The sequence below is a fragment of the Triplophysa rosa genome, linkage group LG21, assembly GCF_024868665.1.
Source record: "Triplophysa rosa linkage group LG21, Trosa_1v2, whole genome shotgun sequence".
In the NCBI taxonomy this organism is placed as follows: domain Eukaryota; kingdom Metazoa; phylum Chordata; class Actinopteri; order Cypriniformes; family Nemacheilidae; genus Triplophysa; species Triplophysa rosa.
Genome location: NC_079910.1, coordinates 10207044 through 10234441, shown reverse-complemented (window position 1 = coordinate 10234441; position 27398 = coordinate 10207044). Strand labels below are relative to the sequence as shown.

Genomic DNA, 27398 nt, shown 5'->3' with positions numbered 1-27398 from the left:
AGAGAGCATCCAAGCTCTATTGTGGAATTGTGGGTAATGGCTGTGGCGGTACATTAGGGTGGAGTGTGAGTAGTTAGATCAGACCCATTGTGGAGAGACTGCGAGCTGAAGCAAATGACAGTGATCAAAACATTTCTTAGTGCCACTTTTCCTGAGCCAGAAGAAGTGTTTGTGTATGTGAAGTGTAAAATTGTTTCCAAAAGTAAGATAAGAATATAAGAAAAGCAGGGGACATGTGCTCACCGACTGTCAATGACCGATGGACCCCATTGTGCAAATGAGCAGGAGCTGTGGGCTTTTACACCCTCCATGTGGAGCATTTGGATGTGGGGCTTGACAGCGTGTTATCACTCACACAAACACGCACACTTTGTGTGTCATGCATGCGTGTTTGTTTGCTTCTCGGAGAGCTGGATGGTCAATACTTCAGGGCTGCAATCAAGGGAGGCTGCGCAATCAATACCAACACGGTGGGCTGGAAAATCTCCTGTACAGAGAGAGAGAGAGAGAGAGAGGACGAAAAAACACTGCAAGAAAGAAAAACAAATGCAGGGGAGGGGCAGTTCAAATGGTTTTAAATCTCAGCAGGCTTGCAAACAAACAGTTCTTTTCAGTCATCATAAACAGACACCACATAGTGGATTATCACCTCACCGCCGCACCCTGCCATTCAATCACTGGCTGTGCAAGGCTGTCAGTCAGCCAGCTGGATGTTGATTGGTCGTCACGGTACGAGTGGGTGAGCCAAAGTGTAAAAAAGAAAAGGGATAATTTACAGACCGCTGCACTAATGATGCCGAGCAGCATCACCGAGCCAGGAGCTATCAATAACCACACCCCCTCTTTCTCATGCACACGCACATAGGCAGAGGACCACATTGAGCTGTCACCCTCACTTTGCTTCGTCCTTCATCCTGGCAGACAGAAATACGTGCAGACGTTTCGTTTCTTGTTTTCATTCTAATCTAGCGTGATGTGGCGAGCCCGGTGCGCTTTCCGCGCCAACTTGAATCGATGTTAAGCTTAGCGGTGGAGGCCTGTACCGCATTCAGCCAATTTAGATATCAGTTTACTCCAAATGTACTATGGTACTTGATAAAAATGTCAAATGGCTGATGTCTCAGCAGCCGACCATATGCTCGCATTTTACTGCAGAAGTAAGCACGAGAAATTGTCAGTGTGGCTGGACGACTCCATCTAACCAGTTGTGTGTGTGTAACAACCCATTACATCTAATTAGATTGACCTGAGCTCTTATCTGGCAGGACTGTGTAGGCCCTAGATAACAAAGAACCGAGTTGGTGACTGCTGGTGTATGTGTGTACGGATTGAAAAACAGCTGAAAGATGGCATGCTGGGATAGAAACCACAGCCAGAGAGTTAGCCGTGACCCTTGAGCTCCAACTGCCAGTCTCCTCCTCTTCTCCTCTGTCCTCTCCTCCACAGAGAGATGCTTATCTCCTCTTCTCCTTGACACAGAGCTGAGGCCAGTAACTCCCCGTCTGAGCCGTCTCTCACACACACGTCGACAAGGAGGTCTGCTTCGTTTCCTCTCCGTCGATGTTAATTCGTTGCGCGCGTGAATACTCGTATGTGCTGTGCGTGTGTAATTAAAGAGAACAGAGAGGGATTGGAGGAGGCAGATGATCTCTCCTCATGCCTGTAGTGCACGGCTCCTCTGGCAGATTGACAGTCTGGAGCACAGACAAGCAGCTCCCCGTGGCGCTCCTCTTTATTTCTCCCCCTCCGCCACTGTTTCAGCTGCGTACACACGCTCATTAAAATCTAAACGTATACGGAAAGAATATGTGTGTGCCTTTCTGTCTGCGAGAGGATGGTGACTTGAGATGTATAGTTGAGTCTGCATCATCTTGTGTGTGTTTGTATGAACGCTTGTCACTGGTAATCGCCATGGATGCCATAACCGCAGTAAAGCCAGAGGGCGGGGCTCCAGCTGGCATGTCACAGGCCGGTTAGTTTACCGTCTGCCCAGGCACAAACTCTCTGAATCATCCTAGGAACCTCACACGGCAGTTTCTTGTAGATTGTTGAATGTTTGCCCATGTCTTAGTATGCGTGATCTGGATCAGTCAAATGCTTTGGCTCCTTTATATGGGAGATATTACAAACTAAATATTTGCAGAGGTTGATGTTTGAAAGAGGCCTTGTGTGTGCGTGCGTGCGTGTGTATGGACATGTTTGTATATCCCGGTGGGGACCTAAACCTGAATGCACACCAACACATGGGGACGTGTGTCACCGTGGGGACCAAAATTGAGGTCCCCATGGGTAAAAAAGCTTATAAATTGTGCAGAAAAATATTTTTTTTAAAATGCTAAAATTTTACTATGATCTTTAGGTTTAGGGGTTGGGTTAGGGGTAGGGGATAAAATATACAGTTTGTACAGTATAAAAAACATTACGCCTATGGACTGTCCCCACGGAGATAGTAAACCAGACATGTGAGTGTGTGAGAGGAATCAGAAGTCTGGGTGGAATAGCTATTTTCTTGACTTGATGTTTTTGCCCACTAAAATGTATTTGGTGATGACCACTTCCTGTGGAGTGGCATTGTAAGGAACCGCATGTCTGTTTCTTCCTCTGTGCCTTTTTGGTTATCTCTTTCTCTGTCTTGAATATTACATCCGCTTTGTTTCAAAACCTAGTAAGCTGCCTTGTTATCTGCTGCCTTGTTATCTGCTGCCTACATGCCTTTGATGCCAGCATCCTAACAGGAAGCTTCAAATAACTAATATCTATTAAGGATATATATCTATTGGTTAATACTGTATATATATTTGTTATAAATGGTTGATATTTTATAATAATGATAGCAATGGTCACACTTTATTTTAAGGTCCAATTCTCGCTATTAGCAAACCATTAACTACGACTTTTGCCTCAGTGAACTTCTAATTTGGTGCTTATTAATAGTTAGTATGATAGTTGTTAGGTTTAGGTATTGGGTTGGATTAGGGATGTAGAATATGGTCATGCAGAATATGTGCTTTATAAGTACTAATAAACAGCCAACATGCTAATAATATGCATGCTAATAAGCAAGCTGTTAATAGTGAGAATTGGTTCTTAATAATTCATAACAATAATATAATTGTTATTAATTATTTAATGTTGTACATTTAAAATTTTCTGTACATTTCATTATTGTTAAAATATAATGTATAGATATTAGGGCTGTGCGATATTTAAGAAAAATACGATAATTGAAGAAACATGCAATATAAGTTGCAAAATAAGGCAATACGATAAAGCCTGTAAAATCAACTTAAACTATATTAGAATATATTAAAAAACTTATACAACCAACATACATGTTTCACATTCCTTCTATTATTGATCGCTCTGCTGTCTGCATCAACTTGAAACCTTAGTTATTAAACATGGATTTTTCAAAATGATCTACTTATCGCAAACCATTGCGATATGGACATTTGCGATATTCCAATAATTCCGATATATTGTGCAGCTCTAGTGACGGGGATTGCTTTCTCAGCTAAGGATTCATGTCATGATGGCTTAGAATTTTATATAAAATGTAGCATGATGTTTTCTACTTACTTTTTTGACCAGCTGTCTTTTAAGAGTGTGCTTGCAATACCTTACAAAGCTGCCTATGTGTAGGCAGCTCACTAAGATTTGGAACGGTGCTAGCGTTCATAAATATTCCCATCAGCTGCTGATTTCTTCTCGGCTGATTTGACTTGGATCTGTTAAATCAGATTTCTGTCTCACCTAAACCTACTTAAAAAAACTTTCCTGTACCTAATCCAAAACTGCTGAGCCACATGTACACTAGCCAATGAAAGGTGAGCGTTGTAATCAGCCCAATCAAATAATCAGGACTCAAGTGAGTCACCAATGCAATTAGAGCTTGAGCACACAGGAACAAAGACCATTGTGTAAAACGAAGGGATTGCGCAGCGTCTGCCACCACAAGCCGCTTTCCCTGCATCAGCTTGGCTCGCTCCAGCCCGAACACACTGATCGATTAGCCGTGGCTTAACCAAGACTTCTCATTTCCTGCCTTCCATTACTGTGCTCCATCACACCCGGCACTGCTCAGCGGCCCATGCCGTAGCCTTGATGCTGGAATTAACCAGCCAACCAGGCCTGGTTCACATTTAAACACACACACACCCCATTTTTCTCTGTGTGTATTCTGTATAGTACCTTAAAGGCCCTACAGCTTGTTTCATTTATACATCAGTCTTGTAAACACACACTCTGTTCCAAAATCTAGTGAGCCGTCTACAAATCCAGTGTTTTATAGGCGTGCTCCAGACACAAAGACTGTTTTAAAGGTGAAGGCAATCCCATGATGCATTGTGACACCGTTAAAAGCACTTCAAGAAGAAATAGAAATATTGGTTTCATCTTAACAACAAACAAACGTTACTGCGCATGCACGCTTTTGTGACCCCAACTTAACTTCCGATACAAATTTTACAAACAATAGCGTGCCTGTAGATTGTTTCTGATAACAATCAAAAGAAACCGAGAAGAACCGTTACTTGACTAAACCTACCTCTCCAATGTTTTGAATTTAGACTCCGATACCAAGCTGAACCGCTAGATGTCAATGTACCATACGGTTTGTTTAAATGCAACCATCCAATAAATTGATTATTTAATAAAATGAACATACAACAAAATTCAACATATCGTTTATTTAATACAATTATTATACAGTAAAACAATAATACAACTTAATATTAACATAAATGAAATTAAATATAAATAGTTATTATTAGACACTAGCCAAACACAAACCGGAAGTTAACTGGGGTCAGGCACGCGCGCGTCCGATGAAATGGTCTATAAGTATAATTTAAAATGAATGAATAAATTCGTTTAAAATGAACAATTGACTGTCCCAAAGTTTGGGTTTGCCATTTTTATTATTCATCTTGCGTATTAAAAAATGGTTATGAGTCAGTTTCTCCATTAAATTTATATAAATACCAGTCGCCATGGTGCAACCATTGTCTGTGGATCAGCCCTTTTCACCTCACCATGATCCTGTCTGTGTTTATCTATGAATGCATGGTTGCTCCCCTCCCCGGCGAGTGAAACGACCCAGTCATTAGACCACACTAACAAGGCAGCACATTGTCTCTCTCTCTCTCTCTCTCTCCTTTTATTCAGGAAGTGCAGAGACATGAGCAGCGACTCAAGGCTAAACTGAGCCTGGTGCTCATGCGACTGATCCGCCGTCGCACTCTCTACAGATTCAAGACTGGATAAGCTCACCGGCTCATGTGTTTTGCCTTTGTGCTCAAATGTTTGGAGATGTTTCACATTTCTGGGAGACTGTTCCAGCAGCCTTGTGCTTGTGTAGTACATTATCTTACCGGCCGTGTGACAAGGTTGTGTCAGGGTAGTTGTAGAATTATGGAGTAACTCTATACTGTGACCGTGGAGGTCAGAAACACAGATCTGGCGTCCCATGAGCTCACAGGCATTTTCCTCTCTCAGTCGCAGTGCTTCAGTCTATAAATCTACACTGTCAGCAGACATTTAGGGTTGACACAGTCAGGTTTTAGATAAGATGTTACCCAAGATGAAGGTTCGGGTTGAATCTAAAGTCAGCAGTGGATTCAGCAGCTACAGTAAAATTATTGTAGCACGGCTGTGATGTTTGTTTGTTGTCTCTTTGTTATTTCATAGTATCCAGTGTTTGTGTCATCACATTCAATTTAGATTCTGTTAAAACTATTTATTGTTCTTTAATTAAATTTGATTTAGCAGTGGCGTAGTAAACACCAGCTTTGAAAGCTTTTTGTGTGGGGCTTTGTTATTCAGTGTTATTGAAAGTTGTATTTATAACTATTTACTTCCTTCTATTGTCTGGATTAGTCTGAAACAACAAGAGCACGTAGAAAATAGTCCATTGATGTTTTTTATAGACTAGGATTTTATCAGTCTGCTCATGTAAGAGATTTTTGTCATTGCATTATTTCCTTATTATGCAAGCATCGGTTTTCCCCTTTTAGGACACAATATTGTTTCCCTTCATTGTTACAATAACAACCATTTAAACATTAACACTTTTTCCACCCATTCTTGCATGGAGACTGCTGTCAATCATGCAGCATGTCTTCCCCTAGCATTTCAGTCAATGGGGGGGGAAGCGGTTCTGAAGGATGGAAATGGGGGAGGGGAAATGAGGCAGTCACACCTGCTGTGTGTAGCAACCCAACACACGCTGTGATACACATCACAGCCACTGCCTCCCCATATCAAACACACCTGATGTGATATCCCCGAACGTCCAGCTACAGGAAATAGCCTGCCAGATCAAGAATCTGGGCGAGGAAATAGACACAGAGATTATGTGAACAGCCGCCAGTCGAGTGTTTTAAGTGCTTTGTTTTCGAGGGCGATTCGAGCGGCAGGTCTAGTGGATGCGGCAGAAGCAGGGAGATCTCAATTAGCATTATTTGTACTCTTAGCACGGCGTTAGTCACCTGGCAATGTACGTCTGCAGGTCTGAATTTATGCTAAGAATATATAGGGTTGTAGAAAGCTCTGTTACAGAACATAATGTCTACTGCTTACATAGCCTTTTAAGCCTTTTAAGCAGAATGCTAAAAAATAAACAGTCATAAATGACCCATTATAGTTCGTAACTCTGAGCCTTAAAATAGTACACAGACGATTCCAGCAAAGTTTGGCTATGGTCTTTAAGCATAAAAATGCATAGTAATATTTTTACATTTTCATATTTAAGTGTTGAATAAATACCAAATAGTAAATACATATTCAACATTTCTCTCCGCTCTTATTATTATGATACGATTTAGTATCTTGGATAACTGCGTAATGTATATCTGCTTTTGAAACAAACTGTGATGCTTTAAAGGGGTCATATGACACGGCTAAAAGGAATATTTTGTTTGTTTTAGATGTAATGCAATGTGTATACACGATTTAAGGTTAAAAACGCTGTATTTTCCACATACTGTGGACGTTTGTATCTCCTCTTTGCCCCGCCTCTCTGAAACGAGCGGAAACGAATGCTCATCGCTCTGAAAATCGAGGTGTGCTATGATTGGCCAGTTAACCAGTGCGTAGTGATTGGTGGAATACTGCAAGCGTGTGATGGAAATGTAACGCTTCTTACCATATTTGGAACATCAGGTTCCAAAGCAATTGTACTGACAGGTACGCCCACCTTGCTTACGTATACATTTGGGCGGCCTTTGTCAAATCATACCACCAACTGACGTAGATTTGTGGGGGTGTGGTTACACGAGACGTTTCAGGCAGGTCTGGGTGAGCATTCGCTTTTAGATAGAATGCATCTTTTGTTCCGACACTTTAATTTTTGCAATTTTGCGTGTCTAATACATGCATGGGCAACTTATAACACACCAAAGACACAGAAAAACACGTATTCGCGCCATATGACCCCTTTAAAATGCTGGTTGGTAGGCAGCACACACAGTTTTGAATCGCAGCCTGCTTGTTTGGATTTGTCTCTTATGATGGGGAGTGCCGTTTTATCCTGGTTTTGTTACACTAAAAATCTCCCCCTTTGAACCGCCTAATGCTCATCGAATCCAATATAGAGAGCGGCTGACAGATGGGCAGACTTTGTTCAAAGTGAGTCGAGATTTAATATCTAAACAGCAGAGGGAGAGAGAGAGGCTCCCGGTGTTTAGCAGCATAAAGGTCCTGACTGTGCTGGCATCACAGCTGTGACTCCCGCCCGCTTCTCCCACCCTCCCTCCCTCCCTCCATTTGTTCTTGTAGACAGGCGGAGGAGTAATCTGTACACAGGCTTTTGCAGGGGAGAAACATGTCATCAGCACTTGTTTACCATTATTAGTTTCAGTCTGACAGTGGCAGGACAGCACCATTGCGCTCCTTAAAAAAAGACTTGCGCCAGAGGGAGGATTGAACTGCAAATTGGATGACTTGAGACTCACACTAGACACATTCTTGAGTTTATAAAAATTCTGCGTCAAAAACAAGATGTTACTACAGTCGGCATGTTTATTTGCTACAAATGTGGTTGCTATAGAGAAACATTAGTAAAATTGTTTTTATTGTGGTTTTAATGCAAATATCATAGTCAAACTATGCTATTTTAGCAAAACCATATGCTTGGAGCAAAATGCAGGTGTGTTAAAAGTGAATTGCGTTGATTTGGTTTTAAAAAAGCAGTAAATTGGTCAAAGATGGCAGTCTTGTGCACACTTACATATTAAAGCAATTAGAAAGCAGCGCAGCACTAAAATGCTGATGGAGAGCACTGCAAATGCTCTTAAGATGTTCCTCTGTTATGCTTCTGCTGCCGTTTATGTGTTAGCTTCATAAAGACATGTTTATTGTATTGTATTAAAAAGAACGCCCACACAAATGGCACCACAAAACGCCCACACAAAAATGTTTTTCCTCACACGAGACGTTTTTGTTCAACAGAGCTGTTTAAGGGCTTATAGGGATGTGTTTTTCTTCTCTTTGTCGTTCACGCACATACAGCTGTGAGCCGAGGTCCAGATGGAAGTGCTTGTGTGTGTAAGGAGAGGGCCGTGTCTGGTCTGTGTCTGAGAGACAGTTAGAGAGCTAGAGAGCATTGGGCGGAAACTGTATCAGGCACATCCATCATGCGAGAGAAGAGTGAGCCCGTCCTGCCTGCCTGCTCCTCACTAATCATATCATGTTTGAAGAGAAGATTAGCTTGTAGCTCTGTCCCTTCAATGTCACAAACACAAAAACATCTACACAGAGAAAAAAGAGAGTGTTAGAAGTGTCCTTTTTTGTAAGAGGCAATAAATTGAGAAGGTCAGAAATTGAGATTTGTGGGTGTTTTTAACCTATGAGACATTTCCTCAAGGCTGTTGAGATTGAAACCGACCGCTTTGCTATGAATTTAAGCACTCTGGACTTTCAGATCTTTCACATGCCTGAACTGCCAACGAAGCCTTAATTCCGTCCCATTGCCAAGTTTAAGAAACCACTTCCACATTGCCACTTTCTCGAGGAAGCTAAATCTCTGCTTTTCTTCAATCCCTGAACTTCAGAGGAGCTTTTCAGAGGAAACAAAATAGGGCACTGGTGCTGCATGACAGAAAACACAACATAAAATTTACAAAATAAACACACATTTCCTGTTAATGTGCACTAGGTGAATAGCTGAGGAGTATGGTTTTGCTTAGTTGTGGGTTGGTTCTATGAGAATATGTGAGAACCGTTTCTTTTTTACCTGTTCATTTTGAAACCATGTGACCACATCATGCTGCTTTTGTTAGCAGCTTTTGCGGCGGTCACCATATTTAATGATTATGCCAAACAGAAAGAGACTAGCCTTCAGCCAATAGCATGTAGCAGCGGTTCTCAGAGGTGGGAGGTTTGGTCTCCATGTTGGTACCTTCAGCAATAGCACGTAATAAACCGTGACTAATTCAAATGCCGTGTGCGCAAGCATTCAGCTCATGTAATTGTCCTCTCATTACCACCTCGGTTCTTCGTCCAAGCATGGCTCAAGAGTCCGCTTCTGTGCGCACCGCTTTAATTCTCACATCACTAATGAATAGTCCTCACACTCTTTACTCTGTGATGTGTGCCACACATGAGGTTATTATTAGCCTGGCGGCTCCCTGTAGAAACCCCAGCTGTTGGAGCTGTGTAACACCCCTGGAAGAGACTCCACCCTCCCCGTTCGCCCTCTGGCACCGCAGTCCCGACCAGACTCGTAAAGTCCAGCTTCAGCCTCTTTTAGCATTCTCACTGGACCTGCACACTGACTGCGCTGTAATTAGTGATGCCCAGTGTGTTCGTCTCGCCCTGTTTCTTCTCCCATGTTTCTACAGTTTCTCTATTCTGCCCTCTTCAGGCTGTGATTGTGTCCTCTGTACAGAATTTGGTTATATATATATACATAGTACACATATATGTGTATGTCTATATCTATAGGTGGGTTTGAGCTGTGCTGGGATCAGCCGGATGTGGAGAGGCTCAGGGAGGGAGGGAATGCTATGTGAAATGTCACTAATCAATTCAGCATTGTAACTGTAATGTGCTCCTCGCCTGTGCCTCAATTCGGCTGCCTCTCTCTGCCTCAGACTGCTTATCTTGATAATTTGATTCTGTGCGGTGATCTGCTCAGTGTAACATGCAAACATAATTAGGGTCTGATAATGAAAGAGTCATTTCCAGCTCTAGAGCAGTAAAAGGAAAGGTCGCAGGATTCTGCCGCATACACTCATTGCAGTTTTATGCGTTTTTAAGCAAATAAGGATCTGCTTGGACGTCACAAATATCTTAAATAGTGTAAGTCTGGGAAGCCTTTAGAGGCATTATTGCTTCACGTTAACCTCTTTCTGAATTAATCTGTGCTCTTTAGATCATTTCTTGTTCTTGGAGTCAGTGTTTTTATAGGGTTTGTGTTCATTTTTGTAAATGAAGGTGGGAGTGCTGATAGACACTCCCTCATGTTCTGCTTTCCATCTTCAGAGATAATGGTGAATTCAGCTCAACCAAGGCAGGGAAAGCTCCGAAACGCCCTGAGGGAGCCCAGGTTGTCTCTCATCTGTAGCGTAACAGGCAATGACAACACCTCTGTTGACACACAGTTAGAGGCAGACCTTTTTAGTCTCATTCGAATGGGTTACATCTCATCCGTGCAGATAGAAACAGCAGCGCATGTTTTGTGTAGATCTTTTTCACTCTCGCTTTTTGAAATCCAAACATTTCTCCCCTTTGGCTGGATCGAAAAGCCGCTGCCTGTTTGCAAATTCCTGCCGCTCTGTTTTCCTTTGTGGATAGTGTAGCACAACACACGTGTATGCTCGCACGCTCCCAGTGGTTTCCGCTGACCTCAGTGAAGGTAGCAGAAGTCTTGGAATTTTTTAACAATGAGCTCACTGAGAGCCCACCACCCCATTTGACAAGATGTATTTGACTTTCTGATTCACCCAGGATGTTTTTTCCACTAGGCTGGTGCGGTGGCACACTCAGCCTTTGTGGGGAATGTGGTAATCTGAAGTCATGTTAAAGATGACTCTGATTTCTGGCCGTAGCTCAGGGGATCTTGTCGCCAGCGTCTGCTGAACTGTGGTTTCTTTGATGTCTTTTTAAACATTTGAATGGCCAGTTGGGTTTGTGTGAGGGGATAATAAATATTTCATGTCAGGGAATAAAAACAGTATTTTGCCCTTTTCTTCTCCCCTGCCCCTCTCAGAAGTGCCTTCAGGAGGTCTGGATGCATCTCAGTGCTGCCACTTGCTGGACATTGTGGGGTATTGCAGAGACTAGGCACTGCATGCAGTCCCCTGGTCGGACAGCGGGTGGCATTTAAAAGTGCAGCTATAAGAGATCTGAGCTTCATTTGATGTTTAGACAATGCTGGCCTGTTTTTTATAGTCGTTTATAAAACTTGTGCTTATCATGCGTTTTAAACAATAAGAGGACAGCAACCCAGCTGCCTAAATTTACACTCTCCATGTTTCCTCACTTCCTACCCACACATGGCCATCGAGCTGTTTACTTCATTAAAAAATGAAATGCTTTCAGTCCCTTTTTAATTGACTTTGTTCCACCCTGGGCTTTTGGCATAGAACGTCTGGAACTATAAATCCAGGCCCGTGTTTGCCAGGGGCCAATTTGTGATGCTATTAACAAACAAACGACGTCAGTTTATTTGATCAAATGTTTATTTTTCTTCCAGAGTAAACGGGACCATCTGTTAATGAATGTGAAATGGTACTACCGTCAGTCTGAGGTACCTGACTCTGTCTACCAGCACCTGGTGCAGGACCGCAACAATGAAAACGGTAAGAGAGCGCCTGTGCGCGTCTGGCAGAAAATCCATCAAAAACTTATTTTAAGAGTCTCTCTCACCCCCATCATTTGTGTAACCACCTCTGGTTATTGGTTTGTAAAGTTTCATAGAAAACGGCATCTAGCATAAATGAGGATTCTGGAAAAATGCAACTCTCCTGCCCTTGTTTCCCTGGTAACGCTCCCTCAAGAGCGACAGCGGGGCCGTGAAGTGCAAATAACTTTCAGTGTAATGTGCCCTCGGAGCACTCATTCTCCCGACTATCAGCAGCAAATCTTAGCTTGATACACACATCAGGCAGTAATAACAGGCTGGGGGCTCCGCTGGGCAGAGGCTTTGGCACTTTGATTCACACTGCACTCTAATAAAGCATTGAAGAAGGCTGGCATACTTGCCGGCCAGCTGGAGAGGAGAAGCCACCACCTGCTGCATCAGTGACCAGAAGATGTCCCTGCTTTAGTCAGAGATGGATGCTCAGCTTTTTGGATCCAAGAATGCTTTTTAGTCGATTTTTCAGGAATATGTATGATTAGTCAAAGTTATTGATCCCACAATATGTAACCAGGACTGTAGCAACACTGAAATTGCAATACCTGTGACATTATGCAATCATCAATACCACAACAATACATTTTCTGTTTCACTACGTTGTGTACTGTAAAATATAGGTATTAACACAACTCTACAAAATGATAGGCATTTTAAAGTGATAGTTCACCCAATAAGGAAGATTCTGTCACCATTTACTCACCCTCTTTTCATTTCAAACCTTTATGACTTTCTTTCTTCCGCAGAACACAAAAGAAGATATTTTAAAGAAAGTTGGTAACCGAACACCACTAGACACCATTCACTTCTATTGTAAGGACACAAAGCCAATGCAAGTGCAAATATCTTCTTTTGTGTTCTGCAGAAGAAAGTCATACAGATTTGAAATGACAAAATGGGGAGTAAATGATGACAGAATTTTCATTTTTGGGTGAACTATCCCTTTTTATGGGCATTTGTAGGGTTTAATTGCATCTTTAGTTTCTACATTTTCCAAGAGCAAAAATACCGTTGATGTCATTATGACACTTCAGCAGTCATGCAGTTTCATAGTATGTAGCACTGTGTGCATCTGTCTGGTTTCTTTTGTCTCTCGCCTGCAGTTATTGTGTGTGCACATTTTTATTACGGATAGTCTGGATTCCTCTCAGGCTCTGTGTCTATTTTCTCTCTCTCCAGACTCTGGTCGAGAGCTGGTTATTACTGATCCCGTGGTTAAGAGCAGAGAGCTCTTTATCTCAGACTACGTGGACACCTATCATGCTGCTGCCCTCAGGTAACACACACAAAAAGTTGAAAATACATTACATTGAAGTGTGATCAGGAATTTATGAATGTACCCGCAGTGATTTCCAGTTATTAATAATAACTGCCCGTACGCATTCGTATATAAAAACCTCATCTAAAGACGCTATAGGATATAGCTGTTAAGACCTTTAACAGACGTTTTGATCCTCTGTTTACAACGCAAGTGGCCATCTCAGTACAGGCTACCATTTTACAGCGATTCTGCATGCGAAGCATTACTGAAAGCAATTACGTTTTTTTGCGATGAGGCTCAGGAAAAAGAGGACAGGCATGCTTATTGTCAAGAAACCAGATCCGCTCGGTCTGTCTTTACCCATGTGATGTATTTTTTCCCCCTTTCCTTCACTCTCTCTTAACTGAAACCATCTGGAGGCAGCACACTAAGCCACAGCGCTGAACCACTGATTTCAGGGCAAATTAGCTGCAACTTCTTCTGCACAGAAACTCCTTTGATTTGACTTATTACAGGGCTTTAGATAAACTCTGTGAATTCCTCCAGCATGTCGTAATGCCTGCTCCAAACCTCATGTTCTTTTCATCTAATTAGGACACCATTGAGCCACCTTGGAAAGTACAAACAGTGATGCCTATTATTTTTATGTGCCCTGATGTTGAAATGTAAAGCGCTGAAAAGGGGGAGAATATAATAGAATATTAAGATTTGTGTTGTGGCATGGCACCCATATCAACGTCACCTTTTGTTTGTATAACGCAATGAAGGAAAGGGTCTTTAAATGTTATCATTATATAGCAGTACTGGGGTCTTATTCATCATACCTGCAGAATAAAGAAACAAACACTATAATGGTGTTTCAGATGCTTTGAGTACATGTGGAAATGCATTTGCACCTTGAAATGAGACCGGTTTGTTTGCTTGATTTTGCTTTGCAGGGGGAAATGTAACATTTCACACTTCTCTGACATATTCGCTGCCAGGGAGTTCAAAGCACGAATCGACTCTTTCTTCTACATCTTAGGATATAACCCAGAAACCAGGTGAGCCGACGCTGACATCAATAATCATTCCTACTCTTCAGGCAAATGCTGTTTTAAGATGTCTGCGTGTTGCAAATATTGTACAAATAGAACTCTTATGAAAACCATTTCTGGGTTGCAGTTGATGGTTTTGTTTTATTTACTTCAAATAGTCCAGTAGGGGATGAAGGAACTTTGATGGTAAATAAAGTCAAGGCAATATATTGCAGGGCTCTAGATTCATTTTTCCAGTGCGACCCACTTTCTCAGTTGGTCGCACCAACTTACAATTTGGTCGCACCCTTTTTTATGGTAATCATAATGACCTCAGTTGATGAATCGTGCTGTTAATTTGTCACTCTGTCTTTTAAAATAGTTGGATATAGACCGCTTCATATTTGCACTTTTACACTTGCGAGCCCAGTAAATGCAGAGAAACTTTGTATTTGTTATTTTATACAGTTTTATATTCAAGTGATATATTTGCTGTGAAATGATCTGACACAAATATAACCTGTCACTCTTCACAATCCTCCTTTATTGCCCTCTTTGCAAAAAGCTGTGTTTTTGCCACTGGCCTTTATTTTTTTTACCACATAAAATTTAATTAAATTAGCTACTATAGCTCAGAACTCAAAAGTAACTCGGAACTAAATTATTATATATGTACTTTATTACTACACATTGTCATAAATAAGCTTTAAATACTAAATCTTACAAACCACTCTTGTTAAATGGTCTAAGCACGCTTGTGTTCTGAGGTGTTTTGAGTGACTGATTTGATGGGTTTAGACAGTGAGTCTCGTGAGTTCAGTGTTTGACATATGAGTTGTTTCAACAAAATGAATCCGTTCAAATGAGTCATTACGTCGCGAATCGGACATTAGCGGACATTGATGCGCTGTTTGTTATTTACAGCTGTTAGGACATCGCAAAAGATAGAAGTTAACAAGGAAAACACTTCATTAGATAGAATTTTCCCTTTGTCGGCTGCATGTGCGGAACACTTGTCATGGAAGAAAAGGCAACATGTTTTAATTTGAGCACATTCACACCCAGCTGTCATTCAGGTAAAAATATTCTCAAAATGCGCCACGTGAAACATTGATTCTGACCTTGCTTTTTAAATCAGAATCAGATTAACGTGTGTAGGCTAGAGACCGATGTGTTCGACTTCATTAATCACTGCGGCGAACGATCGGAATATGACATCAATGTTCCATGAGAGCGTTTTAAAAGCATATGGAGCACTCCGTCCCGTCGTGCTTCGGTCTCTGCAACACCGAATGAAGCGAAACACACACTTTAGTTTGGAGACAGAGGGAGTGCACGAACTCTCTGCTCGCTCTTTCCTGCAATTATCACAAGCGCGTCATTCACCACTCATAAATCACATTAAATGTTAAATAAATCTTTGGCCGGGCAAAAAATTGTTTTACGCACTCGCACCAATGCGACCCTGTGAAATTTTTCCTCGCACATTATAAAAAAACGATCGCATTTGCGAGCATTTTGGTTGCAGTCTAGAGCCCTGTATTGATTTTGTGTGTTGACAATAGCACTCCATTTCCTGGATTTTTTATTTTGAAGTTACATTGTATATACAAAATCATCAGTAAAGCATTAAGATTAAGTGTACATTAAGTGTAGCAATTATCCAGTTGTTCAGAATGTCTGATGGATATTTGATGGCTTATTGTTGATTTGTTGCGTTTATAGTGACATTTTTATTGGAAGATTATACGGCTCTGTTTATCTTTTTATAGTTAATGCACTGTTTTTCCAGAATAAAGCCCAATCATTTTCAGAAGAGATAAAAGTATAGATAAATGCTATTGGTTTTGAGGTTTAGTTATCTGCATTTCATTCAATTAAAAAATGCAAAGTTTAAAACATATATATATATTAAAGCACTATTATTTGACTTTGCAATGTTTAAATAAAAAATAACAAAGCATTCATTCTGCACAATATTTTTTCTTATATACCCCTAGAAATTGCTGTATTGAAAAGAACAGTGCAAACTAAAATATATATCAAACCATATGAAAAGGGTTGATTATGCCTTTAATATTTAAATGTTATACTTGAATAGATTTGTTCAATTCCACATGCCATGTAAATATCAAAGGCAGGTACATAGTGATTTGTGTATTCAGATCAGGTTCTATTGGTAATGTTTGCATATTTAAATACATTTATTTATATATCAGAGGAGAACAAAATCTGCACCAGTATTGTTGTGTGACACATCTGATAGATGTCCATGCAAAATGGTAATGACTAGGAAAACCTCCCGTTCCTTTGTGTGTTAGAATCACTACTGGTGTCAGACAAAAAGCGGGATTACAGTAGGAATCATTACAACAGTCATGTGATACGGCAATAATAATGTGCATTAGGTGGACAGGGTGAGTTCGGGTGTGGAAGATACTGTGGCTGACACACAGGGCGCAATGCTCCACAGTTGCTGGTCGGAAGCCCCCTTCATGGGTCCCCCACTCAATCCCAGTCTGTCGCCCTCTCGACTCCCTCCTCCCGCTTGTTTGGTGTGCAGCAGCATGGTGTGTGAGAGCAGGAGTGATGGGCTGTGATTCTTTTGCGCGCGCGCGCGCTGAGGTCGCGGCACATGCTCAGTGCTGTCTGTCGGTACGGGAAAGCTGAGGTCACGGCACAAGCTCAGTGTAAAAGCTGTCCGTCTGAATGCACGAGCCTCCATTTTGAGTACCTACAAAAATAGGTGCGAGAGACTTTATTCCTCATACTGTCAAAACAAAACGGCAGCTCTGGCTCCGGTATGGACGACCTGTTCAGTCCGCGCAGGTACGTTTGCTTGCTAGTCGTCATACTGAGTGACTCGCGTGTGTGCTGACATGTTAGATATGCGTTTATGTTGAAAGAAAAGCTGTCCGTGCATTATATCGCGTTGACACCGCTGACCGGTGTGTTTGTGTAGCTGTCAGTAGCGTTAGCCGACTGTGCTAAAGCGGGGTTCCGTGTGTGCTAATGTAAATAACGTTACTCGGGTTCGTGCAGAAACAACAACGCATCTGCAGTCTCGTGACATGTCCTTTATGTCAAGTGATTTGACTTTGATGTAACGATTTAGACAGATAAACACGAGAGATGCTGTCGTGACTTCGTTTTCTTCGCTTTATTGCGTTGTGTGTTTTATGTAAGCAATAGTGGTGACATTGCGCAGGGAGAAGCCTTTGTGCGCACTTTTAGACACTGAATGGAGAGCTGTTGTGGTGATTTTAGTGGGTGTGTGAATGAAGTTGGGGCAGTCCAGTCGTTGTATTTAGCCACTGTTATGACCGTCTAAGAGCAGCGCAGTGATTGGATAATATTGATGGGGGAGGTGGGGCCAGGCTTGATTGCTGTATGCGTGGTCGAGTGTAAATATGCAGGATGTTGTGTTGATGTTGACATGTGCTGGAGGTCCTGTTGTAATTAATAAAGTGTGATAGCAAAAGTATTAGCTCTTTATTAAAACTTTAATAAAACTATTAATTACATCCAAAGTTTTGTCAGTCTGGATCAATTTATTACAATAATGCTGTGCCTACCACAAAATAATATCGTTTTAATGTTGTTTTTATGTGTATGCGTTTAGGAACCACAAAGAATTTCCACAAGGATATCTTTGTGTGATCTTAGATGTTCTAACACACATCATAACTCAGGATCATGCTGATATTTTTCATTTGTCCGTCCAGTGCGATTTTCTGAACTTTGGTTCAAAGGATGTCAAGTCAGGAAAGTTGCTTGCGTGATAAGTGTTTGCACATGTTGCTGTTTTACTTGTATGTTGAGCCAGACTCACCTCGAGATAAAATGCTGAATTATAGTTTGCTTTAGATGAATGTATCACTTCATAACAGTGTGTATGGATGTCCAACATTTTTGTTAGGTAAAAAAGTTAATATTGTATGTAAATTAATATGTAACAGGTTAGACTTATCAGGGAGACTCCTTGTCTAAAATGCCCTCCTAAAAAGGATTTTATAAGAAATAATGTTTTACACTGATTGGTTAATTTGATTCTGGTTCTTTTTTTTATTATAACAATGCTTAATAGTTTACAGTGTTTTATTTAAATGCATCTGAAAATTATAGTTTCATATTTGTCTGTATTTTCTTTAATTAGGTGAAATAGTTTTTGCCTGGATGCAGGTATGCAGTTTAACTAGCAGTCCTCTGATCATTCCCTTCAGCTCGTGTGTTTTGCTGCCTAATTCAGACCATTTAAATAAATGCAGAGCCTGCAGAATGTTTAGGAACCTGGCCGAGAGATTTCTCCCCCTCCACTATCATCTCACAGCAGATTCAGTTTCAGTCAAGATGCAATATTGCTTGCCCGGCTATTTATTTGACGTGGATGTCTTTCATCGTGAAGGTCCCATTAAAAAGCCTGGATTAAAAGCCCCTTTCAGCCTGGGTCTGTCTGCCATATTTGTTTCAGTGTGGAATTTCCTCCATTGACAGATCTTGTGTTTTTTGGTCAGAGTCGAGCAGATCGTGCATGAGGGAGAGAGCGGTTGTTTATGAAATGTACCCAGAAGAGGGGGATGTGATTTGAGGCCCTCACCTCTCCTCACTTTGCAGCCAGGTTTGGGCAGCCAGCCCGGCGGTGGAGTGCGAGCTGCTCTGGACGCAAATCATAGTGACAGTTTCTGGGCCCTGCTCTGTGCCTAGCTATATGAAAATCGGCGCTGTTTCCATGGCAACAGAGCAGGGAAGGCTTTTCAAAGGGAACATCTTGTCATTTTCTTTAATCCATTGCAGCTGGAGATCGGAACACTATTATTAAATTGTAGTTGCCATGGTTACTGCCATGGGTTTGTAGCAGCAGCCATTTCAAAGCTCTTCTCCCCCCCTTATCATCTGGCCTTTTGGGGGCTTTTGTAGTGCACCTCAACAGAAACAATGAGAAACATCAACTACCCACCTTTTGTGCTTTTGTTGAATCTGTTGGTTTATATTTATACCATTTCCTCTGTCTCTATTGTGTTTTCATGTGCATTTTGCATTAATGAATATTGCATTCTGGTGGTAGAGATGTATAATGCACTAAAAGCACAGTAAGTGCGTTAAAGTTTTTAGACACTGTAGAATCTGTAAATTAAAGGGATGTTGTTATACAAGAATAAAAAAGCTGGGCTTTTAATGCCAATACAGTTTTAGCTCTATGTAACCACAGATCTCTCGTATGAAGCAAAGAATTCAATCGTAGTTGCATGTGATGTTCCTTCCGTGAACAGAAAACAGCACTACAGTACACCACTCATGACGGAAAAAGTTGCTCATCAGTTACATGACTCTTTCTCCCTTTTTTTCTCTCAGGCGATTAAACAGTACGCAAGGGGAGATTCGAGTTGGCCCCAGTCACCAGGTATGTCTTCACTCTACAAATACTCACCATGTTACCTGAAACCTTCTCCCGCTGTTTACAACCATGCTTAATAAAAAGCTTGTTGTGCGTACCTTAAACTTATATTAGGCAAATGTTTTTTGACAAGCGCAATGACTGCTGTACTTCGGTCGCATGGACGTTGATGGTTAATGATTTTTCAGGGCCCGTATGGAAATTGGCTGCTCTGAGGGTGTGGGAATTATTAGACACATTCAGCAGTGTTTTATGGGAATTAGGAATGGTCACAGCGGTCTGAAATTGAAAACCAAAAAGGAAGGTGGCTGAAGATGGCATATGATGAAAAAGACCAAGCACCACCAGCTATTATTGTCAGATTTTTTTATAGTGTATATCGTCCCGAAGATCCATTAAGAGTTATCATGTGGAGTGAAACCAGCAGCAGGACCTCTGCCCAGGGTTACTTAAAATGACTTTGAGGTGATAAAGCTCCACAGAGCCGAGCGTTACAGGCTGGCCACCACAGATATTGATGCAACCCAAGATGTAAGATCTTAAGGACTTACTGAGAGAACTGAGAGTTAGTTATATGTTAGAAAATTACTTGTGGTTTGCTCTTTCATTTCAGTCAGAATGAGTGACTTGGATCACACAAAACCGTCTTGTTAACCTAGCATCTTAACTATGAGTTTAAATATGTGACCTGTACACATTAGGCGAAGCTGAATAATATTTAGTCACCACCTCATTTATACAAGCGAGGTCTTTTAGGATATTAATCACTCATGATCGTTCGCACTCCTCCTTCGCCCTGATACATCAGAGAGATTAAATGAATTTGAAAATTGATATTTAGCACTCATCGCTGGTGCTATTTTGGTTGTGACAGCAGCTGACTCTCTCATCTTTGCCAAATTAGGCCAAGCTGCCAGAGCTCCAACCCTTTCCCTCTCCTGGAGGTCAAACATTGACAGAGAATGAGGAGCTGGTTTGGATGCCAGGGGTCAATGACTGCGACCTGCTCATGTACCTGCGGGCAGCCAGGTAAGTTCCACAAGCCACATCCATCATGTTTCTCACAATTCAAGTCGTGCGCTACGTGTTGTTGCCAGTGTTAACTTTCTCAATCTTCTGGTTGTCAGGAGCATGGCTGCGTTTGCGGGGATGTGTGATGGGGGGTCAACGGAGGACGGTTGCCTCGCCGCCTCGCGGGACGACACTACACTTAACGCATTAAACACTGTAAGTTTACACACACTTCCTGCAATATGCCTCACAAGACCACAACTGAACTTTACTCTAGCTGCTATATTTCTGTTTTTTTAATAAGTACTATTATTAGTGTTAAGAAACAGAACTGAGAATAGCGAAGAGGAAAAATTGATGCTTCCTTTACAGGGCTAATCTAACATTTCGCTGCTGTCCTTCTGAAACCTTGTATCTCCATATTTCTTTTTTTTTTTGTGCCACAAATCATAATTTTTTGTCACCCTTTATGTTTGTCACTGGGTTTTGCAAATATCAAACCAATAATAAGTAAAAACTGCTGTGACAACTATGACAACACAAAGTACTGTGTTTTTTTCCTTTTTCTGAAAAAAAGGACAGCTATGATTTGTTTATGAGAAAGGTGATTGGCTTCCATGCCAAAACATAAATTTTAAACGGATGATTTTACTTGCTGTGCGTTTCAACTGTATATATTAATTATACATTTTGGACTTTGCAAATGTTTCAAACTGTGATTTATTGGTAATTGCTTTTAGCAGATTGGATTCTTTGAAATATCTACGAAACTGCACAGCATTATTGATTCACAGTGTGCACTGACAATGCCATAAATTCAGTCAACATAGCCATATGAAGGTATTTTGTTTTTTCAGTTAAAAGGCTCACTATTCACATAAAGTAGTCTGAAAGTGTTACATTTGTCATGTAAATGATTGTAGCTGAATTTCCCGATGGCATCTCAAGCTTTCAAATGATGCTTATTACAGAGCACCACTGTTTAAATCTAGTACTAAAGAAAGTACTGTATTTCTGTTACATGTTAAAACCATTATAACTTGTACGGGTCATGTTTTATGTCCTTCAGTTACCTTTAGGAGCCAGATATGAGTTAAAAATACTCAGCAGTGTAGCTTTAGAAAGTCGATGTTAAATTGGAGATGCGGTCTCATCGGTATCAGATGACTCATTCTAATCCTCACAATAAAACACAGCTGCTGAAGAGATTCAGCCATCTCTGATCAGCCCCTTTTATAAACTGCGATAATTCAGTCCTGGTGCATTTTTGTTTTGCTATTATCAATATTTATTGTTGTTTAACTGTAGTTATTCCGTAAAAATGCAGAGAATTTTTACCAGGCACATTAGTCACAGTTACAGAAACCATAAAGTGTCAAATATGTCAAAGCCATAAAAAGATCCAGGCAGAGCCCAGGCAGTGGAGCACTTTAACAGAGAAACCACAGGCTTCAGGAAGAGCCATTTTCTAGAACTAATCTTCGGGCAGTGAAGCTCTTGAGGAAATTGGTTTAGCAGAACTCTGTGTTCAAACTGAGATTATTTTGAGAATTTTGCAGCTTGAATATCTTCCATTAGTTATTTGCTTTTTGGTCTTCACTGTATGGTCTTTCATGACCTTGAAAGTAACTTGTGTTCCCCAAGTGCACAATACGTCAGTGACTGTACCTGCTATCATTATAGCTCACATCAAGACCTTCGGCACATAGAAATGTACTTCTACTCCAACTTAGTACTGCCGATAAAACCCAATTTGTCCTGGCCAATTAAACCTGCAGTTCCAAAGAGACACAGAGAAAGATGTTCCAGGCAGTCTTCATGGGTAATTGTCAACGATGATAAGAAAGTTTTTAACTCCCATTTCTTCACATTCTCAGTGTGCACCTCAGGCTGCGGCTCCATGAACGGCACTGTGCCTCGTGAAGGACAGGGCCACCAGGAGCCATCAAAACATGCTTGTAAATTGGTGTTGAAGAGCTCCTCAGTAATGTCTGAGGTGGGAGATGTCTGAACACGAGGGGTGTAATTCATAGCTTTATTAATGCGTGGCAGACTTTGATAGCTGAGCTTTTTGCAAAGCTGCCGGTCAAGTTACAGTACAATATACCAGTTGGCACGGGTTTGTGGAACAGCTAGATATGCTAATGCCACCCTAGAGAGGCAGACGGCTTGTGAGTTATCAAACAGATTCTTCCCTTTGTCTTCGCTAACCTTACAAAAAGCATAGAAAGGGAGAAAAATCAGCAAACACGTTCGACAAATGAACCTGAAATGCAGTAAACATGACATTTCCGTTCTGAGGAGGTATAAGCCAAGAATTAATGCGATCGGCGGTTCAACGTTTCCTGACCTTTTTCCGCTCATCTGCAATTCCAATGTGTTCAGACTGACTCGTGCCTCAATCAGGTACCTGCTTGCCTTTGACAAGCTGCTTTGTTGTAGCCATGTTAGCAATGATTGTTGATGTTGAGTTGTGCGTTAAGCATCCAATGAGAAACCAGACCCGATATGTCTCCAGTGGAAAGAAAAGGATTTAATGCTTCACTTCAGCCAGATGTTGTGAAAATTAAAGATGAATGAATAAGTTCTGTATTCGTATTTTTACATAAACAAAACTTGTCTGGGAAATGTGAAGCTTTTGAATGGTGATTGACGTTAGTTTGTGACAGAATAGCTCATTGTTAAAGGGGTCATATGACACTGCTGAAACTAATATTATGGTTTGTTTTAGATGTAATGCAATTAGGGATGCAACTAACGATTATTTTAATTGTCGACTAATCTAACGATTATTTTTTCCATTGGACGACTAATCTAACGATTATTATTTTTTATTAATCTAATAAAGATTTTTTGGATTACTTTATTAATCCTTTGGCAAACTTTGCAAATAAACAATAAGTTCTAGTATTTTCTTACATTATAAAGCAAATCATACTTTTTACTCCACTACATTTTATAAATAAATATTGTTGTTTTAACATTTTAATCCGTGTTTACATTAAAATCACCATCTTCTTTTAATTAAGTAGTTTTAATTTTAAAAGTAAAAAAATACTGATTTTTTTATGTACTTAAGTACTGTATTAAAGGTAAAAAAAAATGTTTTATTGCACTTACGCTTTTTGTTGTCCTTATGTTGTCCCAATTGCTTCCATTGTTTCCCTCATCTGTAGGTCGCTTTGGATAAAAGCGTCTGCTAAATGACTAAATGTAAATGTAAAAACATTAAAAAATGTGTATATAAAATACTAGAGCATGATATATGCTCTGTATTTTTTTCCTCCAAGTAATAGCCGACTCTATTTTCAGTCTCATAATGTAATTGAGTAAAAGTAAAATACTACTGTCTCTGTTTATTGTACAAAACTATCACCGTATAAAAGACTAATGCAGAGTGGCGTTAAAGCGCACCCGGAACTCAGAATGATGCGCTTAATGCATTCGCTTCATTATTTACAGTTATGTGCATCCCGGACGCACAATGATGCGCTTAAAGCACCTACTCCTTCTGAAGTCCCGTGGATCATTTTGCTCCCCAAAGTAAATAATAGTTAGAACACAACGAGAAGAGATGATATGTTACATGTTTAACACATAGTACGTTGCATCAATCCGACAGTATACAGTTAAATCAGAGGAGTTATTTCGTATGAAGACGCAACATATTCAGACCGCTTCCAGTGCTTCTAATAAACTAAGCTATACTCAGCAAGTAACGTTAACTCACGGTCTCTAGCAAAATACATTTTAAACAAAACCATAGACTATCATCTTGTCATTATGAAGAATAATGAAAACATTGGAACATCTTGGAAAGAGTAGCGTCCTGACCGTCACCGTACACACGCATGTTGACTGGAGATTGACAGACAGCACCAGCGGAGGTCAGAGTTTCTTCATTATGCTATATTTGGTTTATTCCTCGCATAAAGCTATCGAATGACATATAAAGTGCATTGGTGGTTTCATGATAGTCAGTCCTTTTTGAAGCTTAAGAGTAATTTAAGCAGGGTCACAATCTGCAAAGGTTCACATACACTAACTTACACTACTACAATAGCGTTAATGTAAATCATTAATGTAAAGCGTAGTTTTACATTACAAAAAAGTAATTTATTATGAAAGTCTACATCTACGTGCCCCTCGCCGTCCGTTTGTGATTGCGTGTCCATGCTGTGATGATCGCATTCTGGGGGTAACGTTAGGGGGAATTCATCCGTCCATTCACTAACTTGCTGCGTCCAAGGCTCTCGATCGCTTTTTGTCGGGTGAATTATACTTTCTCTTGTTCTGCTGATTAACTTACACACGCCCGGGAACAGAAACTGCTATTACGGCAGATAAACGTAAATAATACGAAGCGTCGACGCATTTCACGACGCGACGTATACACGAGTGAAGGTTCAAAAATGCTGTATTTTCCACATACCGTGCATGTTTGTATCTCCTCTTTTTCCCCCTGTCTCTCTGAAACGTGCAGATTTTTTACAAAGCTCATCGCTCTGAAAAGCGAGGCCAGTGATTGGCCAGTTAACCAGTGCGTAGTGATTGGTGGAATACTGCAAGCGTGTGATGGAAATGTAACGCCTCTTACCATATTTGGAACATCAGGTTCCAAAGCAATTGTACTGACAGGTACGCCCACCGTACTTGCGTATACATTTGGGCGGTCTTAGTCAAATCATACCACCAACTGACTTAGATTTGTGGGGGTGTGGTTACACGAGACATTTCAGGCAAGTCTGGGTGAGCATTCGCTTTTAGATAGAATGCATCTTTTGTTCTGACACTTAGATTTTTGCAATTTTACGTGTCTAATACATGCATGGGCAACTTATAACACACCAAAGACACAGAAAAGCACGTATCCGTGCCATATGACCCCTTTAAGTGCTAGTAAAACAAGGAGCTTGTCTGGATGAGGAGCTGGTGTTTTTGGTGTCTTCATCTGGATGTTTGCGTGCCGTTTTTTTTGGCAGAGTATTATTAGAGGTTATTTCAGTTCACACTGCCTGCTCAATACTTAATGGCTTTCAGATTTCCAGCCCAGCTGTCCAAACTCACCCTTTTTGACACATTTATAGGGAGATATTCAAGCTGTCTTTACACTAGGGAAAAATGAGCCCACAATGCTTTGTAAAGTCATCCCACGGTTATTTTCCAACGTTAATTTTTAGTAACTTAACTACATTTTTCAATAGTAACAAGTACCGATGTAGCATAGCAAAATGTGGCATGTTGTTTGCACATTTTTGCTGATTGAGCCGATGAAAATTGCACTTTAAAATTCTCCTCTGTCTCGTCTATGTTGTGTTAGAAATTATGATTGATAGGAATATAAAATATATTCATTCCTAAGACTTTGTTTCATCTAAAGAGTTTGTTTGGGTGGGTTATGTAAATCACTGATTCCTTTTTTGTAAATCATTTTCTTTTTTATAAATTCCTTGATGCTGAATTTCATGTCTGATTTTGACTGATTTTCCCTCTTGTTTTGCACAGCTTCACGAGAGCAGCTATGATGCCGGAAAAGCCCTGCAACGGCTGGTGAAGAAACCAGTGCCAAAGCTCATCGAAAAGTGCTGGTCAGAAGATGAAGTGGTGAGTGAAGGAGTTAACTTTGTCTTTGTGAAGTAAGAGGCCATAATCCCTCGCGTTTCTGGTTCTTTAATGTCCAGTGAAAAAGCACTAGAGTTCCAACTCGTCCAGCAGAGCAGGGCAGCTGCATCCTGTTTATGGCCTCTGGGATAAATCTTCTCTTTGAGGGAGAGACGGAACGAACAAGCAAAGGACGGGAAACAAAGTCTTGGTTAGCCTTAGGAATTAAATTTCATCTGGAAGGCAGAAAGCTGTGTGTTGCAAACAGTAGTTGAAAGATTTACAGTGTCGATAACTGGCTGAAAAGCGACTTGTACACTTACCTTCAATCTTCAAAGGAATTGACGTAAAGCCTTCAAGTCCAGTTTAAAAGCCCTGGGCAAACATTTACTTGCATAAGATATTATAACATGTTTTCACAGTCCACGCCCAGTGTCCTTAAATGAACTATGTTTCTCAACCGGCATTATGATTTTTAAAAGCACGTTGCAAAACTCATAAATATTCCAAAAGTTGGAGATACCCAAATATTTACTAGGCTGTGGTATGTAGATCCTTTTATTTTAAATAAGTAAATTCTCATGTTTCTGTTTATATGTATGAGTTGTATATATACATTTGTCTACAGATTGTCTATCAGCAGAATTGTGAAAATAAGGTTTGACATAATGGTATCAGCAAACGGTTAAAGATCAGTAAGATTGATTATTGATTCGCAGTGGCGAGTTTAACTGAGTGCACTGTTGTTTTGTAACATGCTGAGCAACACAATTGAAAATTGAAGAGTGTCTAAAAAGAATTAATAGACACGCTGAATAGATACCGCATGAGAACAGGTCTCTGTTACAGCGCTGTTTGCATTTGTCTCTGTGACGTGCATGCACCCCAAAGGAAGTAGTCTTAAGGTGCCCCCTCCTCCCCGTCTGTAACCCAGCCAGGCCACCGCAGCACCATCAAGGACACCACTCCCCCCGATCTGATTTCAAGTTGTGCTTTCGCAGCCCTGAAGCCTTGAGGGACAGGTGTAAATGTACCCCTGACCTTGGATGCCCGCACCGGCCCCGCTGCTTCTCATTTATTTATCATCTCTCGCTTTCTCTCTTTCTTTCTGGCCCTCAGGTCTGCCGCCTCATTATTCCTGCACTTTTTCCAACGCTCCTTTTTGAAATGTGAATAAAAGTGACAGGCACTGTCACAGAAATGACAGAATCATCCTCAGTTCAGGGTCACTTGTCACCCGTCTCCCTCGGCTGCTCA

At 40.8% G+C, this 27398-nt stretch overlaps 1 protein-coding gene across 7 annotated transcripts in view; it reads left to right on the top strand.

The window, feature by feature from the left end:
- rerea (arginine-glutamic acid dipeptide (RE) repeats a) overlaps positions 1–27398 on the top strand; it is a 152342-nt gene that overhangs the window by 101304 nt on the left and 23640 nt on the right. For 5 of the 7 annotated variants that reach the window (XM_057363528.1, XM_057363526.1, XM_057363529.1 and 2 more), the window contains 7 exons: positions 11696–11801; positions 13037–13133; positions 14057–14161; positions 19487–19535; positions 20434–20558; positions 20657–20756; positions 26046–26144. In XM_057363528.1, the coding sequence (XP_057219511.1) occupies positions 11696–11801; positions 13037–13133; positions 14057–14161; positions 19487–19535; positions 20434–20558; positions 20657–20756; positions 26046–26144 (681 nt within the window). Of the gene's footprint in view, positions 1–11695; positions 11802–13036; positions 13134–14056; positions 14162–16727; positions 16964–19486; positions 19536–20433; positions 20559–20656; positions 20757–26045; positions 26145–27398 lie in introns of those variants that run through there. The other 2 variants (XM_057363531.1, XM_057363530.1) reach the window with 2 other exon arrangements.